Source organism: Exophiala oligosperma, assembly GCF_000835515.1.
Source record: "Exophiala oligosperma strain CBS 72588 unplaced genomic scaffold supercont1.64, whole genome shotgun sequence".
Classification (NCBI taxonomy): Eukaryota; Fungi; Ascomycota; class Eurotiomycetes; order Chaetothyriales; family Herpotrichiellaceae; genus Exophiala; species Exophiala oligosperma.
Genome location: NW_015622881.1, coordinates 1 through 22,371, shown reverse-complemented (window position 1 = coordinate 22,371; position 22,371 = coordinate 1). Strand labels below are relative to the sequence as shown.

The window sequence follows — 22,371 nt, the reverse complement described above, 5'->3', positions numbered from 1 at the left end:
TCAGTTCGGTGGTCGCGTGTCTGTGTGCCACTCTGCTCCAGACATCGGAAGACACCGCGCATGCAGGGAGGCTTGCAGATCGACGCAAGTGTAGCCAATCAACCATGCTGCTTTCGATAAAGTCGAAAGACTGGCATAAGGGGCGTTCTTTGACTCCGATCACAAAGAGCACCCCAACCTCAGTCGCAGTTTACCACTGTTGTACTGTATTGGTCTCTGGTCGACATGCAAGAATGCCGGAAAGTTATGTTGTCAGCGGCACTCGAATGAATATTCCGGCTCCATTGTCCTGACAATTTTCATGAGATACGCCGAATGATTTTCGACGAAAGAAATCTGATTAGCTGGAGCCCTGGAGTACATGTCTCGTAATATCGCCGAGTTCACGACCAATGGACCAATTCGTGTCATTGGGCTTGATCAGAGAAATACAGTATTATTGGACTCTCTTTCAGTCTCCAATCGTTCATCGATATGCTGGCCACCCTCACGAAGCGGTTGGCCGCTGTGTCGGCCATTCTAACACCAGTTTGTCCTGGTCATGCAACATCAGCACTACAGAATCTTTGTCCGCAAAACCTTACAACAGATGAAAAAAATCTCACCGATGTCCTCTGCCTGCGCCCTCAACGCGACGACTCTTTCGGGGGAAAGCAGTCACACAACCAGAAGAAGATGGGTTAACACTTTTCCCTCCTGATCAGGACGCTGCTTCATGGCTCCAGTCATGATGCCTTTCCGACCCACTCTGCTTGCAGTCACGAAGATGGATTGAGATGGATGTGTCTCCTACACATGGGTCACTCTTCGTCGACTTGGACATGCCACCTCGGCCCTGTTCTTGTTCGTCACTCTTCCTCGAGACGTCCCTCACACGTTTTGAAGCACCCGGAACCGATGCACCTTTGACTCTGCACCGTGCATCTCGGAAGGCCCTCGCGTTTCTATCCTCAAGCTACACAACAATGCTCAAACTTGCATCCGACCTTAGCAGCTGGCGACCATGGTCCAATTCAGGCACAGGGTACGAGAAGTTCTCCATCGATGGCCTTACTTTTTCAGTGTTTCCGGATCTCTCTCGGTTGTCGTTTGCAGAAGCTCATCAGCAACGACTAAAGCAACAAGGGCCAGTGATCAAAGGCCGCACAGTAACTCTGGCAATAGCAGACTGGACAAATGCAAGTGATCCCGTACAAAGGACAACGACAGCGCAGGATCCTTCGTGGGAGTCTTTCGATGAGACCATCCTCATTGAAAAATGCGAAGATGTCATAACGAAGCATAGGGCTGTGAAATCTGGCCCACTCGAGTATGTAACGTGCTCGGCACAGCATCCTCGTCGACGCTCTGCGCTGGGACTTCCGGACACCCCTCTGTCTACCAGCAGACGTCTTCTCGCCACTCACAACCACATCCCCGGTATCCATTCGAGTCAGGTTCGGGTCAATCTAGGAACATCTTTCGTCTTCCTGCACAAGCAAGAGGTGGATCTTCAATCTATTACAATGCTCTGGAGCGGCGACCCCGTCCTTTGGATCGTCGTCCCACCGAGGCAAGCCTCCGTCCTGGAGGGACGTCTCGCGGAGAATCTGAAGCTTCCGCAAGCCTGCAGCCAGTTCGTCCGTCATGCCAATCTCCTGGTGCCACCGTCGGTGCTGTACGAGTGGGGGATCACCTTTAGCATTTTCCTCCAGCGACCCGGAGAGGTCGTACGAACAGACTACCTCAGCTATCAGTGGGCATGGAATACCGGCTCCAATGTCGTCGAGAGCATCAGCTACTGTGAAGCAGATTGGTGTCCCTCACCCATATATCGACATTGCCGGAAGTCCAGCCGCAATTGTGGTTCGAGTCCCGTCACGGCCGAGGCCATGGTACTCGGCCAATATCGTCCACTGGATGTTTTGGAGGAATTGGACGAAGACATCATCGATCCCCAAGATGATGAAGTCACAACTCCAGGTCATGATAGTGACTCGCAGTCGGAGTCCACTGTCACCTCTCCAACGCATGCTTCGCCTTCTGGCGACTGTCCTTCTGATGGGAAGTCTCTGGCCAAACTGGAAATCAAAGCAAACAATGCTTCGTCAGGCCCTCCTGCAAATCGACCCCTTCTTCAAGCTTGCGTCGAAAGTGAGGATGAGGATTCTCAGATGAAAGACGTCGACGATGATCCATCTCCTGCACAAGAACCCGATCTGCAGATGCCGTCCAATGACTCGAGTCCGACCAGGACCCCAGCGGACGTACCTATGGGCCAGGATTCTGACGACGATACGGATGAGGCCGCGAGTGACGCTGCATACTCTCAGCCAGTGTCATCACCGAGGGATCAGCGTTCGATTGCCGGAAGTATTCCAGAATATGCATGGCAACCTAGGAATGATGAGTTCTACATCAACACAGACTTCTTCTGCAAGAATGCACGTCGACCGGCCCCGCTTCCGACATTTTCCCCTGGACCACCAACAGACTCCCCGACGGGTGGCTTGGGCGACCTCTTCGTCACTAACGGTGATGAGCCTGTATCATCTGAGCAAGTGGAGGCCAAAATCCGACCTGGGTTGGAGAAATCTGTCTGTGAGACATCCGATCCCTTCCAGCCGTCATCCCCGTGGTTTCCAGCCCTGTCTGTCTCATCTCCGGAACCCTCAGGAACATCGCCCTCCCATCCGACTCCCACGAAACAGTTCAGTTCTTCTGGCAGTGGTATGTCTCCAAATGCAAATGCAGCAGATGCTACGATAATCTCCATCACTTCTTCACAGGCAAGCTCACCACTGTTTTCTGGAGTTGTAGGGAGCGGGCACTCGTACACTACGCCTCCTAGCACGGCTCAGACGGCTCAAGGTGTTGTTGTAGCATTCCCGACGCTCGATCGAAAATTGCCAGAAGAAGAAATGATCCAGGATATCGATGGACTGATTGAGCTTGGATGCCGCAACCGTGATTCGATTCCTTGGATCACCACCCATCCGGAGGCCGTTGAGCGCATGTTGAATACGTTTCGACCGGGCCAGTGGCTCAATGACGATGCGGTGATGGAATGCCTCTACCGTATGGCCATGATCCGAGGTGATGTGCACGTCGTGGAATCTCATGATTTCAATGCGGCCTACATCCAGCAAAACCCGGCCAGGATCTTTAGGTGGCAGACACCTTCGATAGTTCTGGTTCCCGTTCATGTCGAGCAGACCAGTCATTGGTTTCTGGTGAGCTTGCACTTCGCCCACCGTCAACTTATGGTACACGACCATGAGGACGAGAGGTCCATACCCGTGGCTCATTTCATCCTCTCCGGCGCACCAGAGCTCAGCGGATGGACGGTGAGGTACAGTTTAGTAAGTTCTCCCAGAGTTTATTTCCGCTCAATCCGATTATCTCCGTCTAATTGTTTAGGGTTTAATCAATGACGGCAATAATTGCGGCGTCATTCTGCTCCACGAAGCGGACAAAATCTTGGGACACAGGGACCCAAGCGCTCTAAATTTCGTCGCTCTGCGAAGACGTTACATACAATTGATTGTGGCTAGTCACCCTACGGAAGCTCCCCAGGTTGGCTCGCCCTTTTCCGGAGATGCCAGCACCACCGGCCCTTCATCTGGGGGGTTACTAAGCCCCAGCCCTGATCCCCGAACGGAATCGAAGCTGAAATTCGAAGACCTGCCACCGCAGGTGAGGATGAAGTTCCTTGCCTCCTCAATGGGGTGCAAAGAGGTCTTAGAGGACTTCCGAGATCTGGTCTATATTCTGAAAGACCAGTCACTTCGAGTCCGCAGTGACACTCAACGGACCATGCAGCTGTACAAATGTAGTCGAAATCTTCGGCAAGATGTCCTTTCCGGTCGTACCCCATCCAACGTTACCATTCAGAACACTCTAAGACTCTACGACACTGTCGACTCGCCTGGCCATGCTTCAGAAGCTTTCTGCACCAGCATCCAGGGAGGTGACCAAGATGGCCTGCAGGTAGCGGTTCAACTGTATACCCGAGGCCGCGGCTACACGAAGCTCAGGAGCCTGACACGAGCATTCGGGGCGTTGTCTATAACTTCCACATATCGCGCACTAATGAGCATCTTTCATAACAAATCGAGGCCAGGCGCATCAGAGGATGTCGAGATGCAGTCAGGAGATCAAACGGAGCCTGCCAAACAGGGCCAGGGGTCAGATACGCTTACCTACAAGTACATACTGAAATGTACTCGACAAGATAAAGATCCTAAAGCCCTCCGCCGTCTCAAGAAGGCCAATTACCGGGGCAATTGTCTACACCATTTTGAAGACATCTGCGGGCGCGAACGGCCACTGTGGATGCTACGACCGATAAGAACGATTCCGTGTCCCCTGGATCCTGATTACACAATCAGGCCCGCCTGGTGAGTGTGCCACAAACCTTCTTTTCCAAGCACACACTTATTCTCTTAGTTATGAAAATCTTAACAAACGTAATATTCAAACGTTGGTTGACTTGGTCAGGGACATTAACCCTCGACTTTGGGATTTTTTACCACGCTGTGGGCGAGGGATTGAACGAATGCTCGCTGGTGAAGCTGTTGATGACGGATTCATCGAGGAGTTCGACAGTCTCTTCTCGGGTTAAAGGGATTCAGCTTTACAGGCGTTTGTGTTGTCATGGATACCTGTGGTACAGTGTATACATGTAGCAGTTTCTGTCGAGTAACAAAAGTCTTCCAGTATGAACGGCACAGTTGTTGCCGATTCGTGGCTCTTCCCGATGGTGATTTCCACCGTTGTTAGAATCCCCTGAACGTTGAACAGCCAAAAGCAAACGAGACCTCGGCCAACTTTACGCTTGTAGTCTGGCCACTTCCCATTGCTCTTACCCCCGATGTCATACTATCTTATTCTTAACTGGAAAGTACAGTAGCAACGGGTAAAGTGCTGCAGGGTATCACGTTAGCTATCCTTCTTTTCTTTCCGAATGCTACAGTACCGAACAATTCATCAAGGACTCCCTATGATGAAGTGTGTGAGGCTACAAGGTGAATTGTACAGTAAGAGAGTTGACTAGAGGCGAAATGTTGGGGATTGGGAAAGAAGACAAAAGCTCGTGACCCTCGGAAGCATCTGAGGGCCCCATTATTGACCATAGCCTCTTCCCCACGGGATCTGCAGACAAAAGGACCTCGAGGAGGGTCAAATGTGGATAGGGAAAAGGACCTCGCACAGCACGTTGAAGTCGTGCAAACTTTTCTCCATACCTTCCTATTAGCCTCTGTCAAGAACCTACGACATGCCGTCCGAGCTTTCTCGTACAGTAAGTGAGTGAGTGATTATCATTGACCCTGTCCTCTCTCTCCGTGGGGAGTGATATGCTGGGCTACTACTATTCTAACTACTCTATGATTCCACTCAGTATGAGACTACAATACATGCGCGATCTTTCAGCCTCGTTGGGGCCTATTCTGATCCCTTTGCCTCGCCGGCGGAGCTCGTGATTTGAACCTTCCGGATGCTTCCGCAAATTCGAGCACTGCGTTGATGATTTTCCATTTGATCCCGCCACTGCCTCCTTTACCTTGCTCGTTCCGAGGAGTTCCTCCGAGCATGCTTGCGGTGCACTCAAGTGTACCACCTACCTTAGTACGTAGTTCTTGTCTTGCTTCCCAGAGCCTCGGGCAGTCCACCAGCACGTGGACTACAGTTTCGATTGCTCCGCACACGCAGCGGTCGTCATCGGTGAATCTGAATCGTCGGCCGTGTGGTGCGAGCCAGGAGTGTCCAGTCCGCATCTGGATCATAAGGTAGGTCCGGTGTCGGGTGAGTTGACTGTAAAGGCGAAAGGCTCGCTTGGCCGGTAAGCCTGTGTCGATTCTTTTCAAATGCTGGCCTTTAGGGCTGGCTCTCCACTCTTCTTGCCATTCTCCTTGGATTTTGGTGCGTGCCGTTCTTCTGGCTGTTGATACAAGGCGACCAAAGCGGTGTTGCTTCTCAGACATGACTGCTTGCTTTGCGAGCCGGTCAGCGAATTCATTCCCTTCAATGCCTGAATGGCCTGGGATCCAGTGTAGCCGGAGTTTTATTCGTCGATCTCGAAATGTCGAAATTTGATTTAGGATACGATGTACTATCGCTTGTCCTGGTTTGTTGGAGGGGTTGGCAATGGCTTTAATCGCGGTCTGACTATCACTAATGATAGTATAGTTCTTGTCTCTCCGTCTGTTGACTCTTTCTTGATAGATGGCTTCGACTGCGTGACAGATAGCGATTAGCTCGGCGGTATGCACCGTCCAATCACTGGCTAGTCCAATTCCGATTTGCCACGTTCGCTGTGGTTCCTTCCTTCGATTCACCATGACCACCGCGGCGCCAAGTTTCGAGTCTTTCTCCGAGGCATCTGTGTACATGACCGCCTCTGAATCTTCGATCAGCTTAGCTACCTTGTCAAGTGCCTGCGACCTGTCAGGGTCGATTGTGATCTCGATTGATTCCGGTATTTTCCAAGGTGGAAGCGGGATTGGATCGATGGTCTCCAACGACTCGAGTTCCCCATTGTCCAGTGATTTGGTGGTCTCGGCCAATGGAAATTTGGGCTGAGTTCCCCGTCGGTTCACTCGTTGTCTGACTCGATCCATAACTCTGGCGAGTGGGTGTGTCGAGGGTAGAGAGCATAGTCGCAGCACAACTTCTTGTCCTCGCTGTTTGAGCCTGAGGCGCGTGGGGAGGATATGGCACTCGACTTCAAGCACCTGGGTTGCGACCGACCTGAACGCCGAGACGATCCGGAGGAGCGCTGCTCTTTGGACGGTGTTGAGAACTCGGAGGTGTCCTTTGTCCCGGTTGGGATTGTGCCACACCGTTGACGCATAATCAAGCTTAGGTACGATGCAAGCCTGATATATTTGCTTCATTTGGGCAGACCGCAGGTGCCTCAGTCCTCCCATCCCGAGGGCGGTGGTGGTGGCGGCTTTCACAGCTTGTTGTACGTGGTCTTTCCACCGAAGTTCGTCGTCGAATACCACTCCGAGGAGTTTGGCTGTGCGGCCGGCGTGGATGACCTTGCCATCCATGGTGATGCTTCCTTTCCCTCGCTCTTTCTTGCGTCTGGTGAGGTGAATCAGTTCTGTCTTTTCTGCCGCGAAGCTTGATCCCGTCAGCCGCGCCCATTCCGTGATTCGAGGGATGTCTTCTTGCTGGATCTTCTGGAGATTTTCTTCTGCCGATTTCCCGACTCTCCATCGGAAATAGTCATCGATAAATGCTGAGGCGCCCCCCTGGGTGTTTACCTCCTGGTTTACCAAACCTGAATTGAGAAGGGTAAACAGAATGGGCGAAAGTGGTGAGCCTTGTGCTAGTCCTGCGTTTTGCAGTGTGCCGACCTTGGTGGAGAACCCGTCGAAATGGATGCTTGCCGTTCGACCTTGCATGAAGCTTTGAATCCATTTCCTGGCTGTTGTGGGTATGCCTTTCTCCCGAAGGCGTGCATCCAGTGTGGTCGCTTTGACCCCATTAAATGCTCCTTTCAGGTCAAATGCGACCAATGTAACCACTCTGCCTCTCAGCCATGCTTGGTCGATAGCATTCGCTAGGACCAGAAGGGCTTGCTCTGTTGTTCGGCCTGGACGGCCCCCAAACTGTGTGTCCGGGAGTAGTTCATACTTTTCCGCGTAGTAGGAGAGGCGTCGAGCGACCACCGCTTCCAGCAGCTTGCCTAGGGTGTTCAAGAGTGAAATAGGGCGGTACGCCGCAGGAGATGTGTAGTCCGATTTGCCTGGTTTCCTCAGAACCACTATCTTTGCTACTTTCCACTGCTGAGGGTAGTGGCCAAGGTCGATGGACGCTGTGAAGATGGCGGTCACGATTGATGATATGTAGGGCCAGATCTGGAACCATACCAGTGTTGGTATTCCATCCTCACCAGGTGCGGTCCGTTTCTTCATCCGTTGGAGTGTCTTCGCGATTTCTTGTTCCGTGATTGGTTCCCATGGGATCTCCTTCGGTGGAACGATACACTCAGGTGGCGGGTGGCCGGTGGGGGGAAAGAAGGTCTCCAATAGTACGCGTGCCTTGTCATGGTTGTCTGTTACTTCGTGGTCACCCACCCGGAGTGGCGGCAGGTTTGCGAAAGCATCGTTCCTTTTCATGTATGGTGTTGCGCGCCACACTGTTTGCGAGGTTGCTTGGTCGAGGAAGTCTTTCCAGTCTGCTGCCTTGACTTTCTCGAGTTGACGAGTCCAGTGTCTTCGTTTGGTGCGCCATGTCTCGTGCAGCTCCACTGTCCGAGGGTGATGGCGACCATTCCTTGTGCAGCTGCGCTGATACTTCCTGCGAGATTTATTCACCTCCTTGAGTTCTGTTTTGAGTTCCCGGGTAAACCATCTCTTGGAGTATGGGCTGGGTTTCGCTATCGGTATGTGTTTGTCAATGGCAGCGGTTGTTATATCAAGGAGGGTTTTCACTGTTTGGTCCAATTCTCCTTTCGTTTGAATACTCGGAATATCCGACATGTATGACTGGATTTTAGCTCCTATCTTGGCCCATTCCGCTCGTTTGTATGCCCGGCGTGGTGTCGTTTCTGGTCGTTGTTCCGCCCCAATGTTCCATTCCGAGTATGTGGCGCAGTGATCGGAAGCAAAATTGTCTTTATACAGATCACATTTCACTATCAAGTCGGGCGTGTTCGTAAGCGTCAGATCGATGGTCGACCTTTGGCCTGGTCGGCTGAGTGACCAATATGTCGGGGTGCCACTGGGAAGGCACGACGACAATCCTTTGGTGTGGATGAAGTTGATGAGCTCCTCAGCGTGTGCCATGATATGAGCGTACACATATGTGCCGCTCCAAGCTGGGTGGTGTCGGTTGAAGTCTCCAGCTATGATAAGGCTGGTTGGGGATGGCCAGTTTCGTGTATGTTCTTCAATTGTCCCCTCAATCTCGTTCAGTGTAGCTTGCATGCTTTGTAGCTCATTGATGTGATGTAGCTCGATGGGTTCTACATAGACCGAGAACACCAGTGTCTGTCTTTCTCCATTCCGGATTTTGATTGCCGTGACATCTGGGTGATTACACGCTATTTGGCGGTGTGTTGTGATAGAGATTCGTTTGTTGACGTAGATGAGGCTACGTTTTCGGAATTGGTCGTTTGGATGTGTCGGTTGGTATGTGTACCAGAGGCGGTGGTTAACATAAGTCTGGTACGAGGTGATGGAGGGCTCCTGTATTAGCAGCACATCGAGGTCCTGTGTTGCTTGGTCATTGACAAGCGCTTCCATGCCGGCGCGCGATTTCATGATGTTCAGCTGCAGTATTTTTAGACTGTTCTGGTTCATTGGGAGCCATTTGCTTGGGTACGCCCCCTCTCTTCATTGATGCTGATGTGTTCTGCTGCCTGGCGGTTGCCGCTCCTGCCCCCTTCGTTGGATGGGCAGTCTCCTCGCTCATGATCGCCCTTGCAGAGATGGCATTCTTTAGGTTTTGGACAGTCTTTCTGGAAGTGCCCTGGTTCGCGGCAGTTATAACACTTTTTCTTTTCAGGGTCATATGCTGATACCCCCATGTGTCGTTGACCATACACTAGTCCATATGTAATGGCGTCTTGTGCCGCAGCCTCGCTGTCAAACCATATTCCAAGGGTCGCATGGTATCCGATTGGCTTGCCCTTTGCAATGAGCCATGTGGCTTCGTCGATCTGGGCGTTCTTGGCCTGCATCTCGTTTTCCTCCATGAGTTGGCGAATGAACTCGTGTTCGTTATCTGGTAGCACGATGCCGTCGGTAGGGAACCTGTGTATAACCACCGGGTATCGTGGTTTGACTAACTTGGTATTGTTGCCGAGTTCCTGCAGCCATTCAGTGTGTGCTTTGGCCGTCGCTGCTGCTTGCTCATCCTTGCAGCGCACCACGTATCCGGTGCGAGTCGTGTTTACTCCTACCACTTCGACCTCTTTTGTCTTGTCTGTCTTGAGCAGGGCTTGTCTAATGAGGCCGATGGCTCTTCCGATGGGGAGGTTCCTAGTAAGGGTGTCTCCGTTCACTTCGTCCTCGGTTCGGTTTGCCTTGGTGCAGATGCGCAGGCACTGAGGTTCTTTCGTCGGCTGGCGGGAGTTGGTCGGTGCGGTGGGTCCTGCGGGGGCTACAGTTGCGCTGCCTTCGTTCGCAACTGACGCCCAGGACCGTGGGGCGATCGGGGAAGTGGTGGCCCGTTCGAGCTTGGATTCGAGGGAGCGGACCGCATCCTGAAGCTCAGTATTTTGGCTCTTTACCTGTTTCAACTCGTCCTGTATGTCGCGAAGGGCTTTACCCTGGCTTGCAATGGTTTCTTTCAGCTCTGATACAACCTTCACGAGCACTTCTAGGGTGGTTTCCTGATGGCCTTTGCGAGGGGGAGACCATGTTTCGTCTCCGTCCGCGACCACAGAAATCGTCTCCAGGTCTGAGTCATTTTCGACGATCAGTTGGGTCGCTTTTGCGCTGGGTTTCCGGGCTCTTCCTGAAGGGGGCCGTCGTGGTGTTGCTGGTGTTCTGCGTGTCGTCGGCATTGTCCAATCGGGAGCTGCCGACGCTAAGGCGCGTCTGGCGCGTCAGGCTTGGGGCCTCCCGAGACGCGTCTGATGTGCTTCGTGCTCTTGATCTTCGACTTTTCTGATTCCTTTCCAGTCCATACAGTTTCGTCCCAGTAGTCCAGTAGTCATCTGCTACCCACTGTTCACTGTGTCGGTACCACTACTTTACAGTAATGTGTTTCTCGTACAGTAATGTGCGGAACTGGCGTCACTCTCACGTACACATAAATACCTAAATGATAGGTGGATCTCATCTTTAGCGCCATGAGCTTTACCATAAATAGCTTGGACGTTAACGAATAAGCTATCCAATTAGCTTTGATCTGTGAGTACATGTAAATTACTGTCACTTTCTGTACAGATATACTAGCTGTCATTAGATCACATTAATCAGCGCCAAGTCAAGATTAGCATTCAGCACGTGACTGTTCCGTGAACCCTTGAGGTTCTGGCGGGGAAACTGCGCCCTCGGTATATTGCCGTCAGAAGCGTTCTTGCTACAGTAAATACAGAATACCATTTGAGAATCAATCCTGTTCGCACCTCTCGAGCATGCATACGAACGCGAACAAGAGATCCTCCCTAGATGATTCATCACCCTTGCACCGGTAGGCCCCGGTTCCCCCCCCCATCTGTACCACAACATTTGAGTTGTAAAGAGGCAGTTTTACAGCCTCAAGGCTTCAATTGCTTGAGCACAGATCTCGAACAATACGGCCTTTCGGGTATCGCGATTGTGTTGAGTAGCTACATGCTGGAGCAAGCGTCAAGCTGGTGCAATTCCTCCTTAATCTCCGAGTTCAACAAAGGCCCTTTTCGCCTCTTTGAAAGCCAGACAAAGATCTACAGCGCTCTTTGCGGTATTCCTGGAATGGTACAGAATGGCATGTCAGCACAGTGAGCAGCAATAGCAAGGGTCCTATAATCCATTTCCAAATTGCAGGAGCAGGTCTGAGGAGTGAGAAGAGACGTACACAAATTGTGAATCTGAAAACGCGTCAGTGATAGTTCTCCCTGCGAATCCCAAAATCAATGATGATACCTGCCTCAAAAAAACCCTGTCTCAAGCGATGGAGACTCATCTGTCGTGGTCTCAAGGTCTTTATTCACGTGGATCGTGGTCAACCTGCATCCAGCATCATAACTGTGTAGGATATCGCTCCTGTGAGTCAGTGTGACTCTCCCACCATTCTCACGCAGAGACATTTCGACTTCCTGCATCTTGCCCGCGGCAATGAAGTTCGCTGAATTTCTCACGAGAGACGTACTCAGGCAATAAGAGGGCGGCTGCTCAGCGAGGAACTCGTTCGCTTGTCGAGGTGGCACTGCGGCGCCTTTCAGTTCGCAAGTGTAACAGACTGTGATCTGGAATACTGGATCGACGAGCCTCTTTTTGCCTCGATAGCCACGTCGAGGCCTAGAGATCATGATAATGCTGTCGCAGGATACACATGAGGCGAAATCCTTCACAGGTGGTTCTGAGTCCATGATGGCGTGACTAGGCAAGCTTGAAGGGCAATGCAGCTGTCTCTGAATGGTACAAAGGGGATGTGAGTTGAAGCTCATGGTCAGATTTTCCTTCGCCAGCTGTATGCGCTGGTTCGTGCATAATTAGTGTGATTTGCCCAACTCAAGTGAGGGGATTCTGACCGAAAAGTGTGGCTTTTCGTATGGTACAACGCATACATGCCCGAGGACAGGGATATTACAGCGAATCGATAGATATATTGGCTCGGTGTGCACAGACCAATGGAAAGACGCGAGGCATATCAGTGAGATTAACATTGATGCAAATCCTCTCTGAATAGCCCTGACGTTCCATGTCCGTTATATGGCACTACTGTACGGTGTCTCTCTTTCGATCGCCAAGGCGATATGCTCTTCTGTCTCCGAAGATTCCAGTACGCGCAACGATTCTGGACGGTTGGGTCCACCTCTTGCTCGCAGGGTGAGTATTGTATCATGACAGTCAACCCGGAGACAGCTGTGCCGCCTGGCTGATCATGCTCTGTCGCTGCACGGTGCCTGAGTTCAAAATCCGTGGGCACGCTGCATTTAGAGTTGATTCTCATATCGCGTATCCACTGGACTTCTTTCGGTTTCCAATGCACTGTGGTCCATTCACTGGGTTGGATGTGTATAATAGGACGCTCCGTTTGCGGATGGCTTCGACAATGTCGGTGAGCATTTTGAAACATCGGTCGGCTGCCTCCTCTGTGATGTGAGCCAGATCATGACTCTCTTGATAATTATTATCGGGATTGTTCCGGCAAGTGGACAAAAGTCGAAACGTGAGCGATATGTCATTGCAATGTTCTGTTACATTTCTTCTCATGATAATGTCGCGCGGATCTATGGTCGCGGGCTCATCGGACGACTTTACCATCTCGGTAAGCAAAGATACGATGATTTCTAGGTGTGGACTGAGGCCGTCGACGACTTCGCGACATCGTCTGAATGCACCTGTTAGTATTGTGTTGGAAATTTGGCATGAGCTTGCGTTACGTACTCGACACTTTTCTTGAGATGCTGATTCTTTTTGTCGAGATCATCCCCCTCCTAAGAGATGTTATTAAAAAGGAAGCAGACCACATCGTAGTCATGCTTCCGGAAGCTCTTGCCGACGGGTTCAGTGTGATCTGACATGGATACGTGAATGCACCTTCCAAATGGCGCAGATCATCAAGAACATACTGTTCCGCACAGTTCGCCATACGGACTTGCCTGTTGTCACCATGGGTTGACCTAAATATATTGATCGTTACATTGATTTCCCTGTTGGACGAAATCTCGCACTTCTTCCCAGTTTCATACTTTCGATGACCATCCCGCAGACTCAGTCATGCCGAATTGAGTTGCGCCCCTGCTCCTAGAAATTGTGCACATAGTTAGCTTACTAATAGTTGCTAGTCTCAGCTCGGAATACCTTCCACACTGGCGACTCAACCTCGCTCCCCAGAGAAAAACATGGACTAGAAGACTGCGCCCTTGACATCCCAATGCAAGACGTAGTTCATGTTTGATGGAAACATACCAAGTGCCTCTAGAGCCCAACCCGTCTTCCGACCTTGGCAGAACTCCCTCGTCGCCATCCATCAACGACACCCGCGTGCGTCGTTTCCTGGTCTTGCTCGCTGTACGGCTTCTCCGTCTCTCCCAAACGCGCTCCGTTATCCGACTTTATCCCTGGCTCTGCATCAAGTATGGCATATCTCGACACCTCTCAGAAGCGCGGACGCTTCAGTTCGTTCAACAACATACGTCGATCCCAACTCCCAAGGTGTACTGCGCTTTCGAACGAAACGGAATTACGTACATCGTAATGAGAAGGCTTCGCGGGAGAAGCCTCGCGTCAACCTGGAAGAATCTATCAGATCCGTCTAGGGAAAAGATACTGCACCGTCTACGAGAGATAGTCCTCGAGATGCGATCTATACCAGCGCCAGGTAACGAAATAGCCAGTGTAGACGGAGGATCACTATGGGATTGCAGGTTACCGTGCGGACTGGACCGCTTTGGTCCATTCGCTAACACCGATGATTTTCACCGTTTCCTTCGTAATGGTATCGAGGAAGCCCCACCTGGATACCCGGACATCAAGGATATGATTCAGCTACAAAAGCAGAAGTGGGGTCGGCCTGTTTTAAGTCATGGTGACTTGAGCAGCTTGAATGTCTGGGTACATGGAGAGAATATAACAGGAATTATCGATTGGGAAACTGCTGGCTGGTGGCCTCCCTACTGGGAGTATACAACTGCGCACCAAGTCAATCCAAGGAATATGTTTTGGGGCGAAAATATTGACAAATTCTTGGAGCCTTGGCCTGAAGCTCTCAAGATGGAGAAGATTAGGCAGAGATGGTGGGGAGAATTCTGAAGGCTATGTCTTTCTCAACTTACTGTATATCTCAAGAAGTTGTCTCCTTATGCTCCAGAAGGTCATATGTTGGAACTTTCTCTGGATTATACCTCGCAGATGAAAATCGACCGTCCGCTTTCTTTTGGTTACAGTAATCCATTGCAGTTTTGCGAACAGTATTCCACACCAGGACGCTTGTTCCAACGGCCTTTTTGTCCTTACTAACAAGCTCTAGAGCTTCCTTCAGCCAGGCAACGCAGTTCCAACCATCCAAGCCATCCCTCACTGGGGTTTGACGCAAGATCGCATCAAGTCGAGCTGAATCGTCCACCTTGCCAATCAACACCCGCACTAGGAGCATACTTGTCGGTCGGAGTGACACAGATCTTTTCTCAAATTCCCAATGTACGCCATCCGAACCGACCTTTTCTTTCGCGTGGTATCGTACACCTTCTTTCTCTGGCTTCTCAATCTTCGGGCCTACCATCAAAGCCCAGTGATAGCTGTTTTCGGGGATTACTCAAAAATGTCCAAAGTTTCCTATCTGAACTGCACTTACGTATCTTCAAGGTCTCGCATTTTCGGCTGCCCTCCTCTCGCATAAAGACAAATATATAACCGGTCTTTATTAGACATGGCTCCTTCGATCACGTCGATTGCCCTCCAGGACCAGGAACAGTTCTTGTACAGTGTAGGTCATGCTCCGATGCCAGAATCAAGGGACGGTCTCATCCTTAAGAGGGCTGGTGCTAACGCCTGATGTGTTGTCCAAAAACTTGCCAGAGTGGCTCTACGGTTCACCGTAATGTAGCAAAATCTACTGAATGTTTTGCTGTATAGAAGATTCGAGAACTCTCAAGAGGACAGGTGTCCTCTTGTAGAGGGTCGACGCTGTACTCGGGCCAAAGTGCATGCCGACAGTGCGATTGTTCACATCAACTCACCACTCTCTTTCTTGTACTGTACAGTGTAGACTTTTTTAGGCTTCGTTCCCTCGCAACGGCCCATGTCGATCATGGCCCCAAATCTGGCCCTGTCACAACACGGACAAAGCGAGCATATGATTCTCAGCCAATCACTTACAGCTTCAGACATAGCCAAGGTGGTTCGTTGTACTAGCCGCACCGTTAAACGACACCGCGCAAACCTACGATGTTTTGGCACCACTACTGCACCCCGCAATCCAGGCGGCCGACCTTCGATTCTAACCCCAGTAATGGTCTCGGAGCTGTGCGAACATTTGTTTGATAAGCCAGATGAAGACTTGGACGGCATGGTCATATGGCTGTGGGATGAGTTTGAGACCCTTGCATCGCGTTGGACGATCAGTAGAGCTTTGTCCTCCGCAGGCTGGTCCACGAAAGCAATACGACGTATCGCAAAAGGGCGAAATCCTGACCTTCGTGACTACTACCAGAATGCAATGTCCGAGTTTCCATCATATCAACGAGTCTATGTCGACGAATCCGGATGCGACAAGAGAATCGGCTTCCGCCGCTGGGGATGGTCACCGCGTGGCGTAACCCCTACCAAGATCGCCCAACTTCCCCGAGGAAAGCGATATCAGATCTTACCCGCATTTAGTCAGGACGGAATCGTGATCACGCGAGTTTTCCAGGGCAATACCGATGCTACCATGTTCCTAGATTTTATCGAGCAATTACTCTGTCACTGTAACCCCTTTCCTCAAGAAAAATCTGTAATAATCATGGATAACGCATCGTTCCATCGCACGAAAGAGGTTGAAGATGCATGCGCACGTGCAGGAGTCAAGCTGGTCTTTCTACCTCCCTACTCGCCCGACTTCAACCCTATTGAGGAGTTCTTTGCCGAATTGAAGGCGTTTGTTAAAAAGCATTGGCATGTGTTTGAGGACAATCCATCATCCGATTTTGTTTCGTTTCTTGAATGGTGTATCGACGAAGTAGGTGGACGAGAAGCAAGCGCACGTGGCCACTTCAGGAGCGCGGGTGTTACAATAGAAGAGCTGTGAAAACTGTATAGTACTGTAAACCAAGATCTAAACACTAGAATTTCTCATAATCGCTACGGCTCCAGGCCGAAAATAACTATTAAACCATGATTCCCAACACCACCACATACATAGGAAAAAGTCAAAACCCCTCCCAATAGGTTGTTCACCGAAGATGTATAGACCCAGGCTAGAACTCCGAGATGCTGTCCGCTTCAATGTCATTCTGCTTGCAAAGTTTGACCCATAAAGGAATGTCCTTCACAAATCGCCGAGCGATGCCTTCCTCTACCCCTCCTTGCTCAATAAGAAAAGTAGGATTCTGGTCCTCATAGACTAAGTCGAGATCGAAGGATTTTTTAAGAAGAAAGTCAGCTGCTTTTTGATATTCTGTTTTGCGTGATTCCTCTTGCACTTGAGACTTAAGCCAGCTGCAGTACTTTTGTACATTAACCTCATGGAGGCCAGCGATGTCGAGACGCTTGGGTTCGGGTCGCTGCATACTCTCTAACTCCGTCGAAGATTGAGGTGGTAGAATGTTAGTGATTTGGATTGGGGCCCTGTCGAAAGAAATAGATCCACGATCAACACGCTTCCTCCGCATATATTGTTCTTCTTCCGCGTAGATTTGTTGTCGAAGGCTGTCCGGGATGTCGTCGTGAGATTCCAGATAATTTTCATCCTCGACATACCTGACGAGAGTTCGTAGATGGTGCGCTTTTAAAGTGTACCTTTTTTGAGTTTGAGTGTCGTGCCAACACCAGAAATGCTTGACACAGGGTGGTCCCGGACAACGCATCAAAGCATAGACATATCGCCAAGCGGAGGGGTTACCTGTTGCGGCTTCCTCGGCGTCAATTTGAGCGGCACGTTCGGCCAGCATGTGTTGGGTAGCAGTCCCCCTAGCTTTCGTGGTTTTAGCGGCTGCGCTATTAGTCGAAATTGATGTGTTAACTTCTACGTAGCGAATGCGAATCTTCACGAGGAGCTTCTTCCCCTTCTGAAAAAGCTCACTCCATTCAGTTAGCTGTCTCTCCACAGCCGACCATTCAATTCGGAAATCTTCAAACTGCCGTGTGAGCGGACGCCCTGTTCGCCCAGTCACGGACACGATAATCTCGGTCTCTTCGACTCGAACACTCCGGGGAGGGTATCCTTTCTTCGACAGTCGTTCCTCCAGACGCGGTTGCAGGCACTTCTCCCAGTACACGGCAGGACTGAGTACCACGTCTTGTTCCGTGTCCGTGATGATCGCCTTCTTTTTAATCATGACTTTCCACTCGATGGAGTAGTGTAGACAACAAGGAGGTACCTCGTCGTATGTTGCGTCGCCATCCCAATCTTCGAACGACACAAAACTGAGCCGTTGCGGGTGAGTCTCTTGTGAAAGCACTGAGAGTGACCGAGAGGACCATCGTGGAGCCGGGGTCGGTGCGGTCGAATACGGTGACCAACGGCCGTTCACAGCAGGCGTTCTAGTGCGACAAGTATACGATGAGCCCCAGTCTTCTACAGACGGGGTCACAGACCAAGCTTGCGCAGGATCTGGTGTATTTGTCATTTCCATTCTTTTGAGCCTGCACTCGGATTACAGGCTCATCCGAGAGGTGCAGTCACGCCCCAATGTTCGGATGGGTGGACGTGCATCTTGGGTTTGTACAAGCGCAGTAGAGGTCGCGGAGGTTCGGCGCAGTTCGAAGCTTGGCATCAGTAATTTGGTCCTACTCTCACCCATAACATACCAAACACACTGCTATCGCAACACCATCGCGCCTCAATGAATGGTCGGACCCGACGCTATCACAGTACTTTGCCTTCTGCCATAAGGTGCGGTACATCTCGTGCCATGGATCGAAAGTTCAATGCAGGAAAGGGAAGAAGATTGCCGTCGCATCATTAGTAGCTCTGCAGAGCATTTGCGTTCGTACCTGCTTTTTATTTCAGCTAGTAGATGTCGATACTTTCGGTCACTGGCCACGATAGCGCTCTCGTTGTTCTCAATCTTGCGTAGTGGAAGGGTTCAAAGAGCGGACAAATGCAAATTGCCTTACCATGGATCGACCAGCCGAGTGCCCCGGCGAATCGAACACCAAGCGGATATTGCGTTGTTCACGCAAAGCATGGCTATACAAAGGCAGCGTCGCACGATGACCGACAGGGAGAGTCGCACTTGAGTAATACAGAATCGACGCGTCGTGTTATATAGGGAAGAGTTCAGGCGTAAATCTGACCTCGAAAACCCGTGGGATAAGCTTACCAAGTCATGTGCAGAAATTGCGAACGGAGCTTGCAGTATGCTGAACTTCCGAGAGGTCCACGGAAAGGCGCCAAGTCAAGCTGATAAACACCGTTCAAATGACATACGCTTTTCTTAGAGCCAGGTCAAACTTTTCCAGTTGATAAATTACAGTCGAGTATAATTGGATCGTTAGACCGCGGGACGCTTAACTGCAATCAGTAAAGCCGATGCAACAGTGGAGACTTTCTAACTTAAGTTATATAGTTCTATACTGTTTAAGGTGACGCCAGTTTCGCACATTACTGTATATGCAGGTCCAAGTTTGGAGGGTGATATTGGCCAGTAAGAAAAGTTCGGCCATCGTTGTTGGGGTTGCATTTCCTCGTGACAGGTGGAAGAGGTTTGACCATGCCATTGAGGACTGATGAACCAGTGCGAGAACCTCTACTGCGGAGCTGGACTCGCGCGAGTAAACAGCACGGGCCAACAAACGCCCAGTACTCTGAAGTGAGGTTCTCGCCAATCATTCTTTATTTATCTCGCTTCACGATTCCTTGCGGATGAAAATAACGTCCAGTTCTATGGCCCACATCAGGGATCGGGCGATGCAGTACAGGATGAGTCTCTCGATATCGTGGGAGGTGAGAAGCCAGTCAAAGAGCACCGTTGCCGAAGTGCACTCGTCAACCTGTTACTAGTTTAAGTTTAAGACACAATCAAACTCTGTGGTTTCCTGCGGGATTTCCATCCGCGGAAGTCTATGATGTGTCACGGATGGGGCTAATGCACAAAAGACCTTCAAAATCAATAGTCTTCTCGGCTACACCTTCGAAAGATACTGTACAGTTCTGTACAACAGAGAGAAAGTGCGAAGAGAAAGCACAATGATGACACTAACACTGGCTCGGTCCTCGACTGCTATTCTTTTTGTCAAGAACCAATCTTGCGTCAGGTAGGTTCGATTTCTATGCTGAACTCTGCGACATGTTACGGTTGTACATCTTTCCGGCGCCAACCAATGGCGTTCCTCAGGTGCTACCCCGAGACGATCTACGTAATACTTCAGACCTTACTCACTTAAATGAAGAGGCATGCTGCCTTCTACTGTACAAGTCCGCACTAACTCCTTTCGACTGGTATGCGAGACCGCGACTCGACGGCCATTTCTTTCACATTCAAGCCAAACCAAGGAAGTTCTTGGTGTATAAACAGCGCAATGTCCCGCCAGATCCGATCGTACCCGAGACAAGACAAAATTGCCAAGCCATACAGAGCGCCAACAACCAAAGACTCTAAAACCCAGAAGCGGCCTTGGCCTGTCCGGAAGCGCCTGGTTTCGAATACTCTGAAAGAGTTAACTCCTCGACCATGAGATACGCGCGTGGCAGTTCTTGAGGACCAAAGATGATGCCTCCAATCCTCAAGCATGTCGAGTTGCGCCCTCATGCAGGCCGTCAGGGCTGGTATAAGAAGCCTCATGGAAGCTAGGGACTTTAACAGCCTTCTCTGTTGCTCAGATTCCACAGAGTCTCAAACCCACGACTTTCAGCACTACAGACCATGAATGAAAGAGGACATCAATCTTTACCAGGACCAATTGCCGAGGATCCCTGGGAGGTTACAGTGGGCTTGAAGCAAGAACAACATGCTCTACGGAGAGTCCAGCATGAACTTGAAAATGTGGATCCACGCGAGATCACGGATATTCACGACAAACCTCGCGTTTGGACACAGCACCAGCGAGACCGCACATCACTGGCTGTCCTCCCCTCCAATGTCAAATACCCTCGCCAGGCGTGCAAGCTGCATTCGAGGTGTAAAGTAACTGTCCAGGACAAACGTTATGATCCTAGAGAGCACCATACCCTCCTTTTCACTCTTTCTAAAGTGTGCCACTCCCGACGGCGAAGATTTCGACCAACAGCGTTCGAGAGTACCCAAGCTAGTGCAAATGATCCTTCATGGCCACCGACCGCGAAAGTTACAAAGTATCCACGACAACCAATGAAGGCTAAACAGATATTTCCGCGACAATCCACGAAGACAGCGGGCATTAGGTCAACATCTGCAGGTTGTACGACCCTATACCCAATGGTTGTCATTGCCGAGCGTTCCGCAATCCCATGACCAGACTTATATGCCTGTAGACTTTTCAAAGAATGGTCGACGTCTCCATCGCTTGATACGGGCGCATAAAGTGGGAGGACTATAGGTCAAAATCAGAAGATCGAGTTCGAGGTCCTCGACAGCATAGCGACTAGCGCAATTCAGCTCAAAGCGTAGTATCTAGCTATACTTAAGGCGAAGCACACCGGCTCTCAAGTCATCCGGCAAAGATTTACCGCGAAAGCATCAATTGAACCCTCCGCAGGCAACCATGTCCGAGATCGAGTTTTTCCCGACTCTCGCCGTCGCTCAACACATCTATACCGTATACCTCACGATTTTCGACCAAAATAGTTGTCGGCGGCCAGAGCAAGTCACTGTTAATTTCTTATCGGGTGACGAAAACTACACTTTGGTCTCCCGTTATTCAAGTTTGGTGTCTTTCGCCTTGAGGGCGCCTACGGGAGTTATCACTATCACGTTCTATACACGAGGGGAGCCTCTCCAGTTTCTTCAACCTTCGGTCAATCAACTGTTTGCTGTGGTGCCTGTCTATATCAAGTGCTATAGCGCAATCATAGCTCCACTGTGCGACCACCAACAACTGATTGCGGAGGAACTGGCCCGATTAAGGGGAAGACAGTTAGCAAGAAGGCAAGGCAATCTTGTGGGAGCGCCTGGGCTGCATAGATGACTCTGATCCTGTTAACAATGAGGCTATTAAAATATTACATATGCGAGAGGAGTATCCCAGTCGAAACCATCCTCGTCGGTCCATAAAGTCTCGATTTGCCTAGTCATAGTGTCTGTGGTATGACATTACTTTAACTCACGCACAAGCGCTGTTGTAAAATGAGTGAGCGAGTGAGCGAGTGAGACTGAAAATACTAACAACAAGTCCTTCGGACACCAATGGTTATTCGGCAGCTTTTTCTGGGACTTGATTCAGTTTGTTAATCTCCGTCCACTTTTGTAATTTCAGATAAATTTCCTGGTGGTTCTGTCGTCATTATTTTCTTCAGGGCATATATGCTCGGATGAGCTTGACGGCCTCAAAAACCTCAGGACGATCTGACATGCTCATACTGCCCGGAAAAGGCCTTGGACAGCGATGATCTAAAAGTTGTTGGGACCTTCCAACGATGTCTTCCCAGCATTGAAGAGCTTGAGACTGAGATTCAAAGGCCTTGGAGTATGTCGGTCGTCGATTGTTTATGAAGAGATCGTCTTGGGTGACCGACGACTCGTGCTTTTCCAAAACGCATCGGTACTGCCATTTCCCAGGCTCGGAACTGGGGTCCCTACCGATTGTCGACAGGCAAGGTAAACCTCGAAAATGTCTGATAAAGGCGTCGTCATCCGCTTCGCACAGGTAAAATGCCACCACAGATGTTGCTTCGCCCGAGTTGACGCTACCAGGAAGATGAACTGTCAGTACAGACTCCGGATTACACCGACCCTGGACTTACTGATCAATTCCTGAGCCACAAAATAAAACCTCCAGCTTCTGGATACAGTCTTGAAGTGATGTCGCAGTAAGCTTCTTATCGGTGAGAGGTTTGCTAAATAGACATGAAGTGCCCAGAATCTCCGCCAGCTGTTTCAAGTCCCGGTTATGTTTGATCCACGGTTTTAAACCAGTTAAATCGCCAGAAGGAATTACAGCAGAG

At 50.4% G+C, this 22,371-nt stretch overlaps 7 protein-coding genes across 8 annotated transcripts; 3 read left to right on the top strand and 4 right to left on the bottom strand.

Annotated features, from left to right (window-relative positions):
- Nucleotides 1–965: 965 nt before the first annotated feature.
- On the top strand, nucleotides 966–4,696 carry PV06_11801 (uncharacterized protein; the record flags this gene model as incomplete). Its single annotated transcript, XM_016413532.1, has 3 exons — nucleotides 966–3,341; nucleotides 3,400–4,379; nucleotides 4,429–4,696. 3 exons carry the CDS (start codon nucleotides 966–968, stop codon nucleotides 4,601–4,603), a joined length of 3,531 nt encoding a protein of 1,176 aa, XP_016256096.1. The 3' UTR covers nucleotides 4,604–4,696.
- A 4,593-nt stretch (nucleotides 4,697–9,289) lies between these two features.
- PV06_11800 (uncharacterized protein) lies at nucleotides 9,290–10,501 on the bottom strand (the record flags this gene model as incomplete). Its single annotated transcript, XM_016413531.1, has 1 exon — nucleotides 9,290–10,501. One exon carries the CDS (start codon nucleotides 10,499–10,501, stop codon nucleotides 9,290–9,292), a length of 1,212 nt encoding a protein of 403 aa, XP_016256095.1.
- A 374-nt stretch (nucleotides 10,502–10,875) lies between these two features.
- On the bottom strand, nucleotides 10,876–13,380 carry PV06_11799. Of its 2 annotated transcripts, XM_016413530.1 has the most exons (4): nucleotides 13,035–13,380; nucleotides 11,572–12,978; nucleotides 11,500–11,512; nucleotides 10,876–11,391 (listed from the first exon to the last, which is right to left on the bottom strand). In XM_016413530.1, the coding sequence occupies exon 2, from the start codon at nucleotides 12,089–12,091 to the stop codon at nucleotides 11,573–11,575; it is 519 nt and encodes a 172-aa protein (XP_016256094.1). In that variant the 5' UTR covers nucleotides 12,092–12,978; nucleotides 13,035–13,380; the 3' UTR covers nucleotides 10,876–11,391; nucleotides 11,500–11,512; nucleotide 11,572. The 2 variants fall into 2 exon arrangements, with proteins under 2 accessions (XP_016256094.1, XP_016256093.1); XM_016413529.1 differs by having other exon boundaries at nucleotides 10,876–12,978.
- A 60-nt stretch (nucleotides 13,381–13,440) lies between these two features.
- On the top strand, nucleotides 13,441–14,861 carry PV06_11798 (uncharacterized protein). The gene has a single exon (XM_016413528.1). It carries the CDS (start codon nucleotides 13,548–13,550, stop codon nucleotides 14,400–14,402), a length of 855 nt encoding a protein of 284 aa, XP_016256092.1. The 5' UTR covers nucleotides 13,441–13,547; the 3' UTR covers nucleotides 14,403–14,861.
- PV06_11797 (uncharacterized protein) lies at nucleotides 14,339–15,133 on the bottom strand. The gene is made up of 2 exons (XM_016413527.1): nucleotides 14,944–15,133; nucleotides 14,339–14,887 (listed from the first exon to the last, which is right to left on the bottom strand). The coding sequence occupies exons 1-2, from the start codon at nucleotides 15,018–15,020 to the stop codon at nucleotides 14,434–14,436; spliced, it is 531 nt and encodes a 176-aa protein (XP_016256091.1). The 5' UTR covers nucleotides 15,021–15,133; the 3' UTR covers nucleotides 14,339–14,433.
- A 1,240-nt stretch (nucleotides 15,134–16,373) lies between these two features.
- On the bottom strand, nucleotides 16,374–18,638 carry PV06_11796 (uncharacterized protein). Its single transcript, XM_016413526.1, has one exon. The coding sequence runs from the start codon at nucleotides 17,921–17,923 to the stop codon at nucleotides 16,547–16,549; it is 1,377 nt and encodes a 458-aa protein (XP_016256090.1). The 5' UTR covers nucleotides 17,924–18,638; the 3' UTR covers nucleotides 16,374–16,546.
- A 913-nt stretch (nucleotides 18,639–19,551) lies between these two features.
- Nucleotides 19,552–21,587, top strand: PV06_11795 (uncharacterized protein). The gene has a single exon (XM_016413525.1). The coding sequence runs from the start codon at nucleotides 20,156–20,158 to the stop codon at nucleotides 20,720–20,722; it is 567 nt and encodes a 188-aa protein (XP_016256089.1). The 5' UTR covers nucleotides 19,552–20,155; the 3' UTR covers nucleotides 20,723–21,587.
- The last annotated feature ends 784 nt before the right edge of the window (nucleotides 21,588–22,371 follow it).

Bases quoted from the DNA above. Each gene is read 5' to 3' on its own strand.
- PV06_11797 (XM_016413527.1), bottom strand. From the start codon at position 15,020: ATGTCTAATAAAGACCGGTTATATATTTGTCTTTATGCGAGAGGAGGG. The intron at 14,888-14,943 runs GTAAGTGCAGTT...CCCCGAAAACAG, and splicing joins ATGCGAGACCTTGAAGATAC to CTATCACTGGGCTTTGATGG.
- PV06_11795 (XM_016413525.1), top strand. From the start codon at position 20,156: ATGAATGAAAGAGGACATCAATCTTTACCAGGACCAATTGCCGAGGAT.
- PV06_11796 (XM_016413526.1), bottom strand. From the start codon at position 17,923: ATGGAAATGACAAATACACCAGATCCTGCGCAAGCTTGGTCTGTGACC.
- PV06_11798 (XM_016413528.1), top strand. From the start codon at position 13,548: ATGGAAACATACCAAGTGCCTCTAGAGCCCAACCCGTCTTCCGACCTT.
- PV06_11799 (XM_016413529.1), bottom strand. From the start codon at position 12,091: ATGAGCTTCAACTCACATCCCCTTTGTACCATTCAGAGACAGCTGCAT.